At 59.1% G+C, this 17,970-nt stretch overlaps 1 protein-coding gene across 1 annotated transcript in view; it reads right to left on the bottom strand.

Moving 5' to 3' along the window:
* The window catches only part of LOC133362932 (FERM, ARHGEF and pleckstrin domain-containing protein 2-like), a 44,604-nt gene that overhangs the window by 14,960 nt on the left and 11,674 nt on the right, over window positions 1-17,970 (bottom strand). Inside the window, 13 exon segments of the mRNA XM_061581914.1 lie at window positions 272-340; window positions 3,899-4,029; window positions 4,608-4,875; window positions 5,437-5,518; window positions 6,277-6,434; window positions 7,592-7,681; window positions 9,537-9,733; window positions 12,595-13,084; window positions 14,627-14,699; window positions 15,523-15,591; window positions 16,467-16,566; window positions 16,569-16,737; window positions 17,395-17,490. Of these exon segments, the coding sequence (XP_061437898.1) occupies window positions 272-340; window positions 3,899-4,029; window positions 4,608-4,875; window positions 5,437-5,518; window positions 6,277-6,434; window positions 7,592-7,681; window positions 9,537-9,733; window positions 12,595-13,084; window positions 14,627-14,699; window positions 15,523-15,591; window positions 16,467-16,566; window positions 16,569-16,737; window positions 17,395-17,490 (1,992 nt within the window).

The following is a 17,970-nucleotide window of genomic DNA, read 5'->3' as shown; positions in this document are numbered from 1 at the left end:
CGCTCACGGCCGACACCAGTGACAATTATCTGAACCGGTCCTGGGCCTCCCCAAGGTCGACTCAGCCTCAAATGAGTACCTGGTGCGGTGTGCAGTACAAAGGCGGCCGGGCGTGGTGCTGGCCACCCACCCCCTCGTGTGCCACAGCGCCGGTAGCCTTCATAGGTGCTGCTCGCTAACAGCACTTGCCCCTGCAGTTTGTTAGAGGCTACACGGGGGATCTTTGTCTTTGTGTGAAGAACCCTCCACCACCCGACGCGTCGTCGCTCACCAGAAAGAACATGCGCTGCTGGGGCCCCAAGCGCGTGAGCTTCAAGAGGCGACCCTCACGCACGAACACCTGCAGAGCCACGCACCACGCACACACACACGCACGCACCACACACCACGCACACACACACGCACCACACACGCACCACACACGCACCACACACACACCACACACCACACACCACACACACGCACCACGCACACACACACGCACCACGCACGCACCACACACCACGCACGCACCACACACCACGCACACACACACACGCACCACACACGCACCACACACGCACCACACACACGCACCACACACCACGCACACCACACACCACACACACGCACACACCACACCACACACACGCACCACACACCACGCACACACCACACACGCACACACCACGCACCACACACCACACACACGCACACACCACACCACACACACACACCACACACACGCACACACCACACCACACACACACACCCCACACACACACCACACACCACACACACACCACACACACACCACGCACACACCACACCACACACACGCACACACCACACACCACACACACACCACGCACACACCACACACACGCACCACACACCACACCACGCACACACCACGCACCACACACCCCACGCACACACCACACCACACACACGCACCACACACCACACACGCACACACCACACACCACACACCACGCACCACGCACCACACACCACACACCACACACCACGCACCACACACCACACACGCACCATCCACGCACCACACACACACCACGCACCACACACCACGCACCACACCACACACCACGCACCACACACCACACACCACACACGCACCATCCACGCACCACACACACACCACGCACACACCACACCACACACACGCACACCACACACACACCACACACACACCACGCACACACCACGCACCACACACACCACGCACACACCACACACCACACACACACCACACACACACCACGCACACACCACACACACACCACACACACACCACGCACACACCACGCACCACACACACACACCACACACACACCACGCACACACCACACCACACACACGCACACACCACACCACACACACGCACCACACACCACACCACGCACACACCACGCGCCACACACACCACACACCACGCACACACCACGCACACACGCACCACACACCACGCACCACACACCACACACGCACACACCACACACCACACACCACGCACCACGCACCACACCACGCACACACCACGCACACACGCACCACACACCACGCACCACACACCACGCACCACACACGCACACACCACACACCACGCACGCACCATCCACGCACACACCACGCACGCACCATCCACGCACACACCACGCACCACACACACACCACGCACCACACACCACGCACGCACCACACACCACGCACGCACACACCACACACCACACACCACGCACGCACCATCCACGCACACACCACGCACCACACACACACACACCACACACACACACACACACCACGCACACACCACGCACACACCACGCACCACACACACCACACACACCACGCACACACCACACACCACGCACCACGCACCACGCACCACGCACCACACACCACGCACCACACACCACGCACCACACACCACGCACCACACACCACGCACCACACACCACACACCACGCACGCACCATCCATGCACCACACACCACGCACCACACACCACGCACACACCACACACCACACACCACGCACCACACACCACGCACCACACACCACGCACGCACCATCCACGCACCACACACACACCACGCACCACACACCACACACACACACCACGCACCACACACCACACACGCACCATCCACGCACCACACACCACGCACGCACCATCCACGCACCACACACCACACACCACGCACCACACACCACACACCACGCACCACACACCACACACCACGCACCACACACCACACACCACACACCACGCACCACACACCACACACCGCGCACGCACCATCCACGCACCACGCACGCACCACACACCACACACCACACACCATGCACCACACACCACGCACCACACACCACACACACACACACCACGCACCACACACCACACACCACACACCACGCACCACACACCACACACCACACACCACGCACCACACACCACACACGCACACACCACGCACCACACACACACCACGCACCACACACCACACACACACACACCACGCACCACACACCACACACCACACACGCACCATCCACGCACCACACACACACCACGCACCACACACCACGCACCACACACCACACACCACACACGCACACACCACGCACCACACACACACCACGCACCACACACCACACACCACACACCACGCACCACACACCACACACGCACCATCCACGCACCACACACACACCACGCACCACACACCACACACCACGCACCACACACCACGCACCACACACCACACACGCACCATCCACGCACCACACACCACACACCACACACACACCACGGACCACACACCACGCACGCACACACCACACACCACGCACCACACACCACACACCACACACCACGCACACACCACGCACCACACACCACACACCACGCACCACACACCACGCACCACACACCACACACCACGCACACACCACACACCACGCACCACACACCACACACCACACACCACGCACACACCACGCACCACACACCACACACCACGCACGCACCAACCACGCACCACACACCACACACGCACACACCACACACCACGCACCACGCACCACGCACCACGCACGCACCACACACCACACACCACACACGCACACACCACGCACCACACACCACACACGCACACACCACGCACCACACACCACGCACGCACCATCCACGCACCACACACACACCACGCACCACACACCACACACGCACCATCCACGCACCACACACGCACCACACACACACCACGCACCACACACCACACACGCACCATCCACGCACCACACACGCACCACGCACCACACACCACACACGTACCACACACGTAACACCCACCACGTACTTTTTCAGAAGCCGCGTGGCCATCTCAAATGAGAGCTCACACGAAGTGGCTCGTGATGATCATCGTCGTCATCACGTGCAAATTTTTAGCGGCAGCAAAACACTCGAAACGTGTGACGTTGATTCTCAACGCGGAGGGGGGGAAATCGGGAGGACCCGGAGAAAAATCCACGCGACCACGGGGAGAGAGAGAGAGAAACGCTAAATAAAAATATACAGCAGCAGGCGTCAGGGTCGGGATCAAACTCACGACCTCCTGCACACCAGGTGAGGGAGTTAACATCTCCTAGTCACACACAAATATACAGCAGCAGGCGTCATCAGGGTCGGGATCGAACCCACGACGTCCTGCACACCAGGCAAGGTAGTCAACATATCGCCACTACACAAATATACAGCAGGCGTCAGGGTCGGGATCGAACCCACGACCTCCTGCACACCAGGCGAGGGAGTCAACATCTCCCAGCCAGCGTGGTCCAAACAGAGGGGGGTGGAGGTCCAGGTGTAAACCCGGGACACGGATTGGGTCCGAACCTTTCCGGGAATGCTCAGCTTGCCGATCCCCACGACGTCGCGATCCAGTGCGGCCAGCTTCTCCGCATTCTCCATGCGAGCCGCTGCCTCCTGCGTAGCGTCGGTGATGCGCGACACCTCCTGCAGCGCGGCTGGCGGACGTAAGGCGCGCACACACACACACGATGGCCGTTTACGGACGTGTAGCTCAATCAAAAGTCTGCGATTGGTCAGCCAACCGAATATTAAGATGGCCGTGTGGACGTGGAGCTCAATCAAAAATCTATAATCGATTAGCCAACCACGTATCAAGATGGCCAATGTGGACGTGTGGCTCAGGCGGGGCGAGCGATCGATTGACCCCCAATAAGCAAGATGGCCATGTGGGCGTGTAGCTCGGTCAAAAGTCCGTGATCGTTCGACCCCCAATAAGCAAGATGGCCGTGTGGACGTGTAGCTCGGTCAAAAGTCCGTGATCGTTCGACCCCCAATAAGCAAGATGGCCGTGTGGACGTGTAGCTCGGTCAAAAGTCCGTGATCGTTCGACCCCCAATAAGCAAGATGGCCGTGTGGACGTGTAGCTCGGTCAAAAGTCCGTGATCGTTCGACCCCCAATAAGCAAGATGGCCGTGTAGACGTGTAGCTCGGTCAAAAGTCCGTGATCGTTCGACCCCCAACAAGCAAGATGGCCGTGTGGACGTGCAGCCGAGGCGGGGCGAGGCGATCGAACCGGCGCAGTCTCCGCGGTCCGGGTGCGCGTCTGGGTAGTGGGCGCACAGGCGAGCGAGCAGCAGCGCGTAGTGAGGCGGCCGCTGCAAGGCCTTCGCGAGGAGGCCGCCGGCCGACGAGAGGCGCAGCGGCGGCCGCGGGGGGGAGGCGTGGGGGGGGGCGTGGGGGGTCTCGTTCGGGGGGTGCCCCCCCCAACCCTGGGAGGGGGGCGGCAGCAGCAGCAGCTCCCCCTGCAGAGACTCCAGAGAGAGCAGCAGGGGGAGCTGGGCCTAGGGGCGGGGGGGGGAGAGAGGACGGGGGGGGATCAAGAGGTGGAGTGTCTCTGTGTGGTGAGTGGTGAGTGTGGGTGGGTGGTGAGCGTGGGTGAGTTGTGAGTGTGGGTGAGTGGTGAGTTGTGAGTGTGGGTGAGTGGTTGAGCGTGGGTGAGTGGTGAGCATGGGTGAGTTGTGAGTGTGGGTGAGTGATGAGCGTGGGTGAGTTGTGAGTGATGGTGAGTGGTGAGTGTGGGTGAGTTGTGAGAGTGGGTGAGTGGTGAGCGTGGGTGAGTGGTGAGCGTGGGTGAGTGGTGAGTGTGGGTGAGTGGTGAGTGTGGGCGAGTGGTGAGCGTGGGTGAGTGGTGAGCGTGGGTGAAGAGGTGGAGTGATGCCGATGCAATGATGCTGATGATGATGATGACAATGCTGTGGATGATGCTGCTTATAATGACGATGATGATGACGATGCTGCTGTTGATGATGCGGACGATGACGCTGCAGATGATGACGATGCCGCTGACGATGCCGCTGATGACGATGCTGCTGATGTTGATGATGTTGATGATGCGTGTTCACCTTCAGGGTTTGAATGAAGTGCAGGAGGATGTCTCCAATTTTTTGGAAGTCGCCTTTGAGGTGGGCATTGGACCTCCCTTCCCTGGGGAAAAGACAAAGATCCTCTAGCAGACTGCTGGGGCAAGTGCTGTTAGTAGTGAGTAGCAGCAGCACCTATGAAGGTAGACACAGACAAAGATCCCCCGTGTAGCCTCTAACAGGCTGCTGGGGCAAGTGCTGTTAGTAGCGAGTAGCAGCAGCACCTGTGAACGTAGACACAGACAAAGATCCCCCGTGTAGCCTCTAACAGGCTGCTGGGGCAAGTGCTGTTAGTAGTGAGTAGCAGCAGCACCTATGAAGGCTGCCGGCCGCCTTTGTCTCCCCAGTGCTTGGCTCAGATACTGCGCGTCACCAATGCTGTGCGTGGCTGGGAATCGAACCCGGGCCCCCTCATCAGGATCAGATTATTGACTTGGGACGGGAGGAATCCGATGAGCTATGAAGCTCTTTTCCACAGGCGTCCGGTAGTTCACAGATCCCCGGGTGGTGGAAGGGAGGAGGACGAGGGGGGGGGGGGGAGAGGGGGGAGGGGGGAGGAAGAGGGGGGAGGAGGAGGGGGGAGGAGGAGGGGAAAGGAGGGGGTAGGAGGAGGGAGGGGGACGAGGAGGGGAGGGGGGAGGGGGACGAGGAGGGGGGGGGAGGAGGGAGGGGGGACGAGGAGGGAGGGGGAGGGGGCAGGAGGAGGGAAGAGGGAGGAGGAGGAGGGAGGGGGAGAAGAGACAGATGGACAGGGAGAGAGAGAGAGACACACAAGGATGGCGGAGTGGACTGGTGGCCGCAGGGTGCTCCCCCCGTCCCTACCAGAGCGCCATCCGCTGCTCCACGCGGCGCAGGAAGTCCGCGTGGAGCAGCTGCAGAGAAGCGATGGCGGGCAGCAGCAGCAGCGGCGGCGGCGGTGCCGGCAGCAGCTGGGCAGCAGCAGCACTCGCTCCACCTCCTCCACCTCCTCCACCCAGACACTGCACAGGAAACACAGAGACAAACCTCCTTCCCCACAGTCACCGCTCACCTCTCTCCTCTCGCGTCTCCTACTCATGCCTGCCTGGCTGGGTGCCTGGCTGGGTGCCTGGCTGGGTGCCTGGCTGGCTGGGTGCCTGACTGGGTGCCTGGCTGGGTGCCTGGCTGGGTGCCTGGCTGGGTGCCTGGCTGGGTGCCTGGCTGGGTGCCTGGCTGGGTGCCTGGCTGGCTGCCTGGCTGGGTGCCTGGCTGGCTGCCTGGCTGGGTGCCTGGCTGGCTGCCTGGCTGGGGCTGGCTGGCTGGGTGCCTGACTGGCTGCCTGGCTGGTGCCTGGCTGGGTGCCTGGCTGGCTGGTGCCTGACTGGCTGCTGGCTGGGTGCCTGGCTGGCTGCCTGGCTGGCTGGGTGCCTGGCTGGGTGCCTGGCTGGGTGCCTGACTGGGTGCCTGGCTGGGTGCCTGGCTGGGTGCCTGGCTGGCTGGGTGCCTGACTGGGTGCCTGGCTGGGTGCCTGACTGGGTGCCTGGCTGGGTGCCTGGCTGGGTGCCTGACTGGGTGCCTGGCTGGGTGCCTGGCTGGGGTGGCTGGCTGGGTGCCGGACTGGGTGCCTGGCTGGGTGCCTGGCTGGGTGCCTGGCTGGGTGCCTGGCTGGCTGCCTGGCTGGGTGCCTGGCTGGCTGGGTGCCTGACTGGCTGCCTGGCTGGGTGCCTGGCTGGGTGCCTGGCTGGCTGGGTGCCTGACTGGCTGCCTGGCTGGGTGCCTGGCTGGCTGCCTGGCTGGCTGGGTGCCTGGCTGGGTGCCTGGCTGGGTGCCTGACTGGGTGCCTGGCTGGGTGCCTGGCTGGGTGCCTGGCTGGCTGGGTGCCTGACTGGGTGCCTGGCTGGGTGCCTGACTGGGTGCCTGGCTGGGTGCCTGGCTGGGTGCCTGACTGGGTGCCTGGCTGGGTGCCTGGCTGGGTGCCTGGCTGGCTGGGTGCCTGACTGGGTGCCTGGCTGGGTGCCTGACTGGGTGCCTGGCTGGGTGCCTGGCTGGGTGCCTGGCTGGGAGCCTGGCTGGGTGCTTGTGTCAAGGTTCAAGCCCTGGGTGTCTCTCTCTCTAGGGGTTCACGATGGCCGTGTCGGAGTCACCGAGACGCAGGGGGGAGGGGGGGTTGACCTCTGACCGTGACGAGGGCGGCCAGGTCCCGCAGGTAGGTCCGCTCCGTCGCCAGAAGCTCCTTGGTGATGAAGTAGGCCCGGTCTGCCGGCACACGCTGCGCAAGACAACAAAGGCAAACGTCCCCCGTGTAGCCTCAACAGACTGTAGGGGCAAGTGCTGTCAGTAGTGAGTAGCAGCAACGATTAAGGTAGACACAAAGATCCCCTGTGTAGCCTCTAACAGACTGTAGGGGCAAGTGCTGTCAGTAGCGAGTAGCAGCAGCACCTATGAAGGTAGACACAGACAAAGATGTCAGTGACGATGACAGTGATGATGATGTTAGTGATGATGATGTTAGTGATGATAATGTTCATGGTGATGATGTTAGTGATGATGTTTGTGATGATGTTCGTGGTGATGATGTTTGTGATGATGTTAGTGATGATGTTTGTGATGATGTTAGTGATGATGTTCGTGGTGATGTTTGTGATGATGTTTGTGATGATGTTTGTGATGATGTTAGTGATGATGTTAGTGATGATGTTAGTGATGATGTTTGTGATGATGTTAGTGATGATGTTTGTGATGATGTTTGTGATGATGTTAGTGATGATGATGACGCTGATGTCCGTGAAGCTGTGATGCTGTTAGTGACGGTGATGTTAGTGATGATGACAGTGATGATGATGTTAGCGATGATGATGTTAGTGATGATGTTTGTGATGATGTTTGTGATGTTGTTAGTGATGATGTTTGTGATGATGTTTGTGATGATGTTTGTGATGATGTTAGTGATGATGTTAGTGATGATGTTAGTGATGATGTTAGTGATGATGTTTGTGATGTTTGTGATGATGTTAGTGATGATGTTAGTGATGATGTTAGTGATGATGTTAGTGATGATGTTAGTGATGATGTTTGTGATGATGTTTGTGATGATGTTAGTGATGATGACAGTGATGATGATGTTAGCTATGATGATGATGTTAGCTATGATGATGATGTTAGTGATGATGATGTTAGTGATGATGACAGTGATGATGATGTTAGTGATGATGATGTTAGTGATGATGATGATGATGTCCGTGATGCTGTTAGTGATGATGTTAGTGATGATGATGTTAGTGATAATGATGATGTTAGTGATGTTAATGAGTGATGATGATGTTAGTAACGATGATGATGTTAGTGATGTTAGTGATGATGTTAGTGATGGTGATGTTAGTGATGATGATGATGATGTCAGTGATGCTGTTAGTGATGATGTTAGTGATGATGATGTTAGTGATGATGATGTTAGTGATGATGATGGTGATGATGATGTTAGTGATGATGATGTTAGTGATGATGATGATGATGTCCGTGATGCTGTTAGTGATGATGTTAGTGATGATGATGTTAGTGATGATGATGTTAGTGATGATGATGAGTGATGATGATGTTAGTGATGATGATGTTAGTGATGATGATGATGATGTCCGTGATGCTGTTAGTGATGATGATGTTAGTGATGATGAAGTTAGTGATGATGATGTTAGTGATGATGACAGTGATGATGATGTCCGTGATGATGTTAGTGATGATGTTAGTGATGGTGATGTTAGTGATGATGATGATGTCCGTGATGATGTTAGTGATGATGTTAGTGATGATGATGTTAGTGATGATGACAGTGATGATGATGTCCGTGATGCTGTTAGTGATGATGATGTTAGTGATGATGACAGTGATGATGATGTTAGTGATGATGTTAGTGATGATGACAGTGATGATGATGACAGTGATGATGATGTCCGTGATGATGTTAGTGATGATGTTAGTGATGCTGTTAGTGATGATGTTAGTGATGATGATGTTAGTGATGATGATGATGATGTCCGTGATGCTGTTAGTGATGATGTTAGTGATGATGTTTGTGATGACGCTGCTGTCCGTGGTGGTAGTGACGTTGACCATCATCGCCCACCCACCTTGCGATGACCCCCACCTCCGGCGGCGGCGGGGGCTCCTCCGGCGTCTTCGTCCGTGCGGGAGCTGCAGCCGCTCACGTCGCTGAGGCACGGCGAGAGCGACGGGGGGGACGACGACGACGCGGAGACGTCGTCCCCACGCCCCGGGGACGCGGCGGAGACACGCGGCGGAGACACGGCCACCGGCCAGTGTCCCGCTGAGAGGCAGGAAGAGAGGCAGGAGACAGGGAGAGAGGCAGGAGACAGGGAGAGACACGGAGAGCGGCAGGAGACAGGGAGAGAGACAGGGAGACAGGGAGAGAGGCAGGGAGAGAGGCAGGAGACAGGGAGAGACACGGAGAGAGGCAGGAGACAGGGAGAGAGACAGGGAGACAGGGAGAGAGGCAGGGAGAGAGGCAGGAGACAGGGAGAGAGGCAGGAGACAGGGAGAGAGACAGGGAGACAGGGAGACAGGGAGAGAGGCAGGGAGAGACACGGAGACAGGAGGGAGACGGGAGGGGGACAGGAGGGAGACACGGAGAGAGACAGGGAGAGAGACACGGAGACAAAACACGGAGAGAAGCAGGGAGAGACACGGAGAAACACGGAGAGACAGGAGGGGGACAGGGACAGGAGGGAGACAGGAGCGAGACAGGAGGGAGACACGGAGAGAGACACGGAGAGAGACAGGGAAAGAGGCAGGGAGAGAGGCAGGGAGACAGGAGGGAGATGGGAGGAGGACGGGAGGGGAGGGACGCGTCTCCGTGTGTGGGGATGGCGTGGAGAGTTCGGATTGAGTTGGGAACCAGGGCCCAGATTAATGTCAACACTACCACCACCACCATCGCCACCATCAACCTCTCACACCGCTGTCTCTGTCTGGAGGAGGCAGTAGCGGTGCGACTCACAGGGAGATGATGATGAGGACGATGATGCAGTTGGGTGGACACAGATATCCACCCACCCAGCCACCAAACCACCCACCCACTCATCCAGCCTCCCACCCATTCAGCCATCCAACCACCCAGCCACCCAACCACCCATCCACCCAGCCACCCACCCAACCAGGCACCCACCCACCCAGCCACCAAACCACCCACCCATCCAGCCACCCACCCGTTCAGCCATCCAACCACCCACCCAGCCACCCAACCACCCAGCCACCTAACCACCCAACCAGGCACCCACCCACCCAGCCACCCAACCACCCACCCATCCAGCCACCCACCGATTCAGCCACCAACCACCACCCACCCAGCCACCCACCCAGCCACCCAATCCAGGCACCCATCCACCCAGCCACCAAACCAACCAGCCACCCATCCACCCACCCAGCCACCAAACCACCCACCCATTCAGCCATCCAACCACCCACCCACCCAGCCACCCAACCACCCAACCAGGCACCCACCCACCCACCCAGCCACCCAACCACCCACCCATCCAGCCACCCACCCATTCAGCCATCCACCCATCCACCCAGCCACCCACCCAGGCACCCACCCAGCCACCCAACCACCCACCCACCCAGCCACCCAACCACCCAACCACCCACCCATCCACCCACCCACCCAGCCACCCATCCACCCATCCACCCAGCCACCCAACCAGACACCCACCCACCCACCCAACTACCCACCCACCCATCCACCCACCCACCCATCCAGCCACCCACCCACCCACCCATCTGACACCACGTGTGACACCCCGGTGTAGAGGCGACGGCGTGTTTATTGTCAAAAGCGACTTTGGCGTCGTCCGTTCTAACAAACAAACATAAACCAAACCATACAAAACCACACTCGGACACAGGCAACCTCATGCCACGCGCACAAAGACAAAGGTGCCTCGCCCCCTTGCCCCCTGGGGGATGCCCACCACAGTCTGTGCGGGTGGGGGGTGGGGGGTGGGGGGTGGGGGCCAAGCGCTGACGTCAGCGAGGCGACGTGTGGGAGGCAGAGCGGGCAAGCCGACCTCCGACCCCCAGCGGGCCGCCGCCCGGAGCCTTGAGAGCCCAGGGCGGCAGGCCGCCACCGTTGCCCGCGTCGTCCGCGTCGTCGTCCACCTCGTCGTCCACCTCGTCGTCATCGTCGTCGTAAGACCGGGCGCTTGACGAGCAGCGGTCCGAGTTGGCGAGCAGGAGGTCGAAGCCGCGGGAGGCGCCGAAGGCCGGGAACGACGCCGGGAACGACGCCGGGAACGACGCCGGGAACGACGCCGGGAACGACGCCGGGAACGACGCCGGGAATGACGCCGGGAAGGCCTCAGGGAAGGATCGTTCGGACGACGCGGGGAAGTTGAGGAGCGAGCAGGAGGGGGAGTCCGGAGGGGAGCGGGGGGGGAGGAAGAGGTGGGTGGGGGGCCACGGTCCCCCACCCCGCGCTCCTCATCATCAACATCATCGTCGTCATGGTGACACCGTCGTCGTCGTCGTCGTCGGCAACGGCCGCCTCCTCCTCCTCGTCGTCGTCGTCGTCGAAGGAGCTGGGCCACGATCCATCGGCCAGCAGTCCGTCGCCTCGCGACGAGGTGACGTCGGAAGCGACGGTGCCGTCGGCCCCGGCGTCATCCTCGCCCTCGTAGTCGTCCGGTAAGTGGTAGCGATGGGAGGTGCAGCGACGGGCACCGCCACCGTCAACGTCGCCGCCGGCGTCACCACCGTCGCCGCCGGCGTCCAGATCGTCGTCGACATCGCGCTCGGTGTTCGGCAAGCGGTACCGGCGGGAGATGGAGCGGTCGACGGCGCCACAATCACCGTAACCGCCACAACCGCCGCCACCACCGCCACAACCACCGCCACCACAACCGCCGCAACCGCCATCACGGCCGCCATCCCCACAGCTAGCCAAGCGGTACCGTGCACAGACGGAGGAGCGGAAAACACCATCACCGCCACCATCACCGCTACCACCACCGCTACCACCACCGCCACCACCACCGCCACCATCACCGCCACCACCACCACCGCCACCATCACCGCCGCCACCATCACCGACATCTTCGCTCGGCGAGACGACATCGTCGCGCGGGGAGGAGGAGGAGGAGGAGGTGTTGGTGGTGACGCGGGCCGCTGGCTCACCTCTTCCGGCCGGTGACGGAGCCCCGTCGGACGACGACGATGACGACGACGAGGAGGAGGAGGAGGATACCGACGATGGCGACGCGTGGAGGGCACCGCTGCCCCTCCTCGCTCCGTCGTCCACCTCGCCAGCGTCGCCCGGCGTCAGCCGCCCCGAGGTGCCGCGCTGCTGTTGATGTTGATGCTGCTGCTGTTGTTGATGATGCTGCTGCTGTTGATGCTGTTGTTGTTGATGCTGATGCTGCTGTTGTTGTTGTTGTCGTTGTTGTTGATGCTGCTGCTGTTGAAGGTGGTGGTGGTGGGGCAGCTGGTGACGATGCTGATGGTGAGGAGGGCGATGCGGCGAGGAGGCGAGAGCGTTGCCGACGTTGCCAGCGGCAACGTTGCCGACGTTGCCAGCGGTGACGTTGCCGGCGGCGACGTTGTCGGCGTCGCCCAAGTGGAGATGCGGGGAGGAGAGGAGCAGCGCTCCGTACGAGGAGCTTGAACTCTGCACTCGAATCATTCGACGATTCAATCAGCGATTCATTTCGACGATTCATGCAATGAGCTATTCATTTACCGGGAGACTCATTCCTTGAGCGATTCGTTCGGCGAGTGACTCGCTGAGCGGTTCATTCGCCGAGTGATTCATTCGGTGATTCATTGCGTGGTTCATTCATTGAGCGAGTGATTCGCTGAGAGATTCATTGCGTGGCTCATTCATTGAGCGAGTGATTCGCTGAGCGATTCGTTGCGTGGTTCATTCATTGAGCGAGTGATTCGCTGAGCGATTCATTGCGTGGTTCATTCATTGAGCGAGTGATTCGCTGAGAGATTCATTGCGTGGTTCATTCATTGAGCGAGTGATTCGCTGAGCGATTCATTGCGTGGCTCATTCATTGAGCGAGTGATTCGCTGAGAGATTCATTGCGTGGTTCATTCATTGAGCGAGTGATTCGCTGAGCGATTCATTGCGTGGTTCATTCATTGAGCGAGTGATTCGCTGAGGGATTCGTTGCGTGGTTCATTCATTGATCGATTGATTCGTTGAGAGATTAATTCGCAGAATGATTCATTCGCCGAGTTATTCATTCAGTGATTGTCATTCATTCAGTGCTTCATTTGCAGTGTGTAGTAAACATCGCCACTGGGGGTGTGTGGTGGTGGTGATGGTGGTGTGTGGTGGTGTGTGGTGGTGGTGGTGTGTGGTGGTGGTGGTGTGTGGTGGTGGTGGTGTGTGGTGGTGTATGTGTGGTGGTGGTGTGTGGTGGTGGAATGGTGGTGGTGATGTGTGGTGGTGGTGTGTGGTGGTGGGGTGTGGGTGGTGGTGTGTGTTGGTGTGTGGTGGTGGTGTTGGTGGTGTGTGTGGTGGTGGTGTGTGGGTGGTGGTGGTGGTGGTGTGTGGGTGGTGGTGGTGTGTGGGTGGTGCGTGGTGGTGTGCGGTGGTGTGGTGGTGGTGGTGTGTGGTGGTGGTGTATGGTGGTGGTGTGTGGTGGTGGTGGTGTATGGTGGTGGTGTATGGTGGTGGTGTGTGGTGGTGGTGGTGTATGGTGGTGGTGTGTGGTGGTGGTGTGTGGTGGTGGAATGGTGGTGGTGATGTGTGGTGGTGGTGTGTAGTGGTGGTGTGTGGGTGGTGGTGTGTGGTGGTGTGTGGTGGTGGTGTGGTGGTGTGTGGGTGGTGGTGGTGTGTGGTGGTGGTGGTGTGTGTTGTGTAGTGGTGGTGTGTGGTGGTGGTGTGTGGGTGGTGGTGTGTGGGTGGTGGTGTGTGTTGGTGTGTGGTGGTAGTGGAAGTAGTGGTGGTGTAGGTGGCGGTGTGTGGGTGGTGGTGGTGGTGTGTGGTGGTGTGTGGTGTTGGTGTGGTGGTGTGGTGGTGTTGGTGTGGTGGTGGTGGCGGTAGTGGTGGTGGTGTGGTGGTGTTGGTGTTGGTGTGTGGTGGTGTGTTGGTGGTGGTGTGTGGCGGTGGTGGTAGTGGAAGTGGTGGTGGTGTGTAGTTGTGGTAGTTGTGGTGGTGGTGGTGTTGTGTGGAGACCACCACGTGCGAGCTCGTCACCCGTGTGGTCAACGGCAGGCACATCTGCGGCGCCTGGACTGAGACGCTGCGTCGAGGAGGGAGGTGATGTTTTCTAGAGGGGGTGGAGAGAAGGGGGGGTCAAGGGGGGGTCGGGGGTGGGGGGGTCAAGAGGGTGGAGAGAAGGGGGGGTCAGGGGGGTCGGGGGGGTCGGGGGGGGTCAGGGGGGGTCGGGGGTGGGGGGGTCACTCGCCGCGCCTCAACGGCCCACGATCCAACCGAGGGTCGGAATTTAAAAGCTGCCGCCCCCAGCGACGTGGACCAATCAGGTGCCACAGGCGACGCCATCGGCCTTTGCCGGGGCGAGTTCCGGTTTGGTTTGCAGGTTCACCGCACGTGCCGTGCGTGTGGTGAGTGCAGCGACACCATTCCTAGCAAGGGGGGTTTCCGTTTGGTGTTTAAACATCTTTTATTTGCCAGAAAGGGTAAAGCATATTCTTATATTTTGAGAACGGCAAGGGAGGTCCCACGATGGAGGTCCCCACGACGGAGGTCCCCACGACGGAGGTCCCACGACGGAGGTCCCACGACGGAGGGGCCCCACGACGGAGGGGCCCCACGACAGAGGTCCCCACGACGGAGGTCCCCACGACGGAGGTCCCTACTACTGAGCCATGCTGGTGGCTACAGTGACCCAGCCAACGCAGCCTCCTTGCCTGCCGGAAGAGCTCACCGATGGGACCGTGTCCAGATCTCTCAAGGATTTGTGAGCTCCTCGCACGATCCAGCCTGCAGGCTAAACCCAGGCTGGATCGTTAGGCCCGCCAGCCTGAATGTTTCTAACTGGCGCAGATGTTCCATTAGAGGGAATTCCACGTTTCACGAGCATGGAGAAGGGAGGGCATGACACACACACACACACGCGCACAATCGCCTACCTGGTGAAGGCAGTCTGCTTGAGCCCATTCTGCTTGACATGTTCTATCAACTGCTGCTGTGTCCGCCCGCTGAGTTGCAGAGGTGGGGGGGGGGGGGGAGGACACGAAAGTCAAGAGCCGGACTGGTGGCCAGCGTCAAGTCCAGCAGCGAACCCGGCACAACAATCGTATCGTGCCTTTGTGCGATGCTTTGTCAACAACGTAACCACAACGACAACGACAACAACATCCCCAACAACGATCGGAGGTGTAAAACGTAGAAGAAGAATAATAGTGTAGTGTATAGTGTAGTGTTTAGTGTAGTGTATAGTAGTGTAGTGTATAGTGTAGTGTGTAGTGTAGTGTATAGTAGTGTAGTGTGTAGTGTATAGTGTAGTGTATAGTGTAGTGTTTAGTGTAGTGTATAGTAGTGTAGTGTATAGTAGTATAGTGTAGTGTATAGTGTAGTGTATAGTAGTGTAGTGTATAGTGTAGTGTGTAGTGTAGTGTATAGTAGTGTAGTGTGTAGTGTATAGTGTAGTGTATAGTGTAGTGTTTAGTGTAGTGTATAGTAGTGTAGTGTATAGTAGTGTAGTGTATAGTGTAGTGTATAATGTAGTATGTGTAGTGCATAGTGTAGTGTTTAGTAGTGTATAGTGTAGTGTTTAGTAGTGTAGTGTATAGTAGTGTAGTAGTGTAGTGTGTAGTGTAGTGTATAGTGTAGTGTATAGTAGTGTTGTAGTGTAGTGTATAGTGTAGTGTTTAGTGTATAATAGTGTAGTGTATAGTGTAGTGTATAGCAGTGTAAAGTGTAGTGTATAGTAGTGTATAGTGTAGTGTATAGCAGTGTAGTGTATAGTGTAGTGTATTCGAAGATGAGGTGGGGGGGGGGGGGAGGGAGGGAGGGTGGGGGGGAAGATGAGGTGGGTAGGGGGGCGACGCTACTGGCGCTCTCTCTCTCTCGCCTGTAGTGGAACGCCGAGCCGTGGCCGAAGAGCGCCGTGCGGTGTCGGCGGTCGCGCCGGGACGCGGCGGCGGCGGCGGTGGTGGTGGTGGTGGAGGTGTGGTGGTGGTGGAGGTGGTGGTGGAGGTGGAAGAGGAGGAGGAGGGGGGGGGAGGCATCGAGCGGAAGAAGGCGTGCGTCTCCACGCAGCGCTTCCACAGGCGCTTGCAGGCGTCGCGGTCGGGCAGTGTGAACTCCAGCGTGTCCACGCTGCTCCACGAAGACTCAAACTCCTGTGGAGGAGACGGGGGGGGGAGAGGGGGAGGGGGGGTGGGGTGTGGGGGGAGGGGGTGGGGGTGGAGGGGGGGTTTGGGGTGGGGAGAAAGCAAAAGAAGTTCACGCTCTCACACTCTCTCTCCATCACATTCACTCATTCTCTCACACTCTCTCTCACATTCACACTCTCTCACACTCTCACACTCTCACGCTCTACCACACTCTCACACTCTCTCACACTCTCTCACACTCTCTCACACTCTCTCACACACTTTCACACTCTCTCTCCATCACATTCACTCATTCTCTCACACTCTCTCTCACATTCACACTCTCTCACACTCTCACACTCTCTCACACTCTCTCACACACTCTGTCACACTCTCTCTCCATCACATTCACTCATTCTCTCACACTCTCTCTCACATTCACACTCTCTCACACTCTCTCACACACTCTGTCACACTCTCTCTCCATCACATTCACTCATTCTCTCACACTCTCTCTCACATTCACACTCTCTCACGCTCTACCACACTCTCACACTCTCTCACACTCTCACACTCTCTCTCTCACACTCTCTCTCACGCTCTCTCACACTCTCACACCCTCACACTCTCTCTCTCTCACTCTCTCACACTCTCGCACTCTCTCTCACGCTCTCTCTCACTCACGTCACCCTCTGCGTGCAGCTTCAGGAAGAAGCGTTCTCTCTTGAAGCTCAGCTTGCGGATCTTGGCCCAGGAACACAAATTCAGCTTCGTGCTGCCCTGTGACGCAACAAAGACAAAGGTCCCCCGTGCGGCCTTTCACAGACCGTTGGGGCAAGTGCCGTTCGCGAGCAGCGCCGACTAAGGACGGCACGATGGGTGGGTGGGCGAGTTGGTGGCTGGGTGGGCGAGTGGGGGAGCGGGTGAGCGAGTTGGTGGCTGGGTGGGCGAGTGGGGGAGCGAGTGAGCGAGTTGGTGGCTGGGTGGGCGGGTGGGTGAGCGAGTTGGTGGCTGGGTGGGCGGGCGGGTGAGCGAGTTGGTGGCTGGGTGGGCGAGTGGGGGAGCAGGTGAGCGAGTTGGTGGCTGGGTGGGCGAGTGGGGGAGTTGGTGGGTGGGGGAGAGGGTGAGCGAGTTGGTGGCTGGGTGGGCGGGTGAGCGAGTTGGTGGGTGGGGGAGCGGGTGGGGGAGCGAGTGAGCGAGTTGGTGGCTGGGTGGGCGGGTGAGCGAGTTGGTGGCTGGGTGGGCGAGTGGGGGAGCGAT

This window comes from Lethenteron reissneri, unplaced genomic scaffold (genome assembly GCF_015708825.2).
Source record: "Lethenteron reissneri isolate LAM-NWPU_2019-01 unplaced genomic scaffold, ASM1570882v1 scaffold_1638, whole genome shotgun sequence".
In the NCBI taxonomy this organism is placed as follows: Eukaryota; Metazoa; Chordata; class Hyperoartia; order Petromyzontiformes; family Petromyzontidae; genus Lethenteron; species Lethenteron reissneri.
The sequence above is the reverse complement of the archived record's forward strand: the minus strand, read 5'-3'. Positions and strand labels throughout refer to the sequence as shown.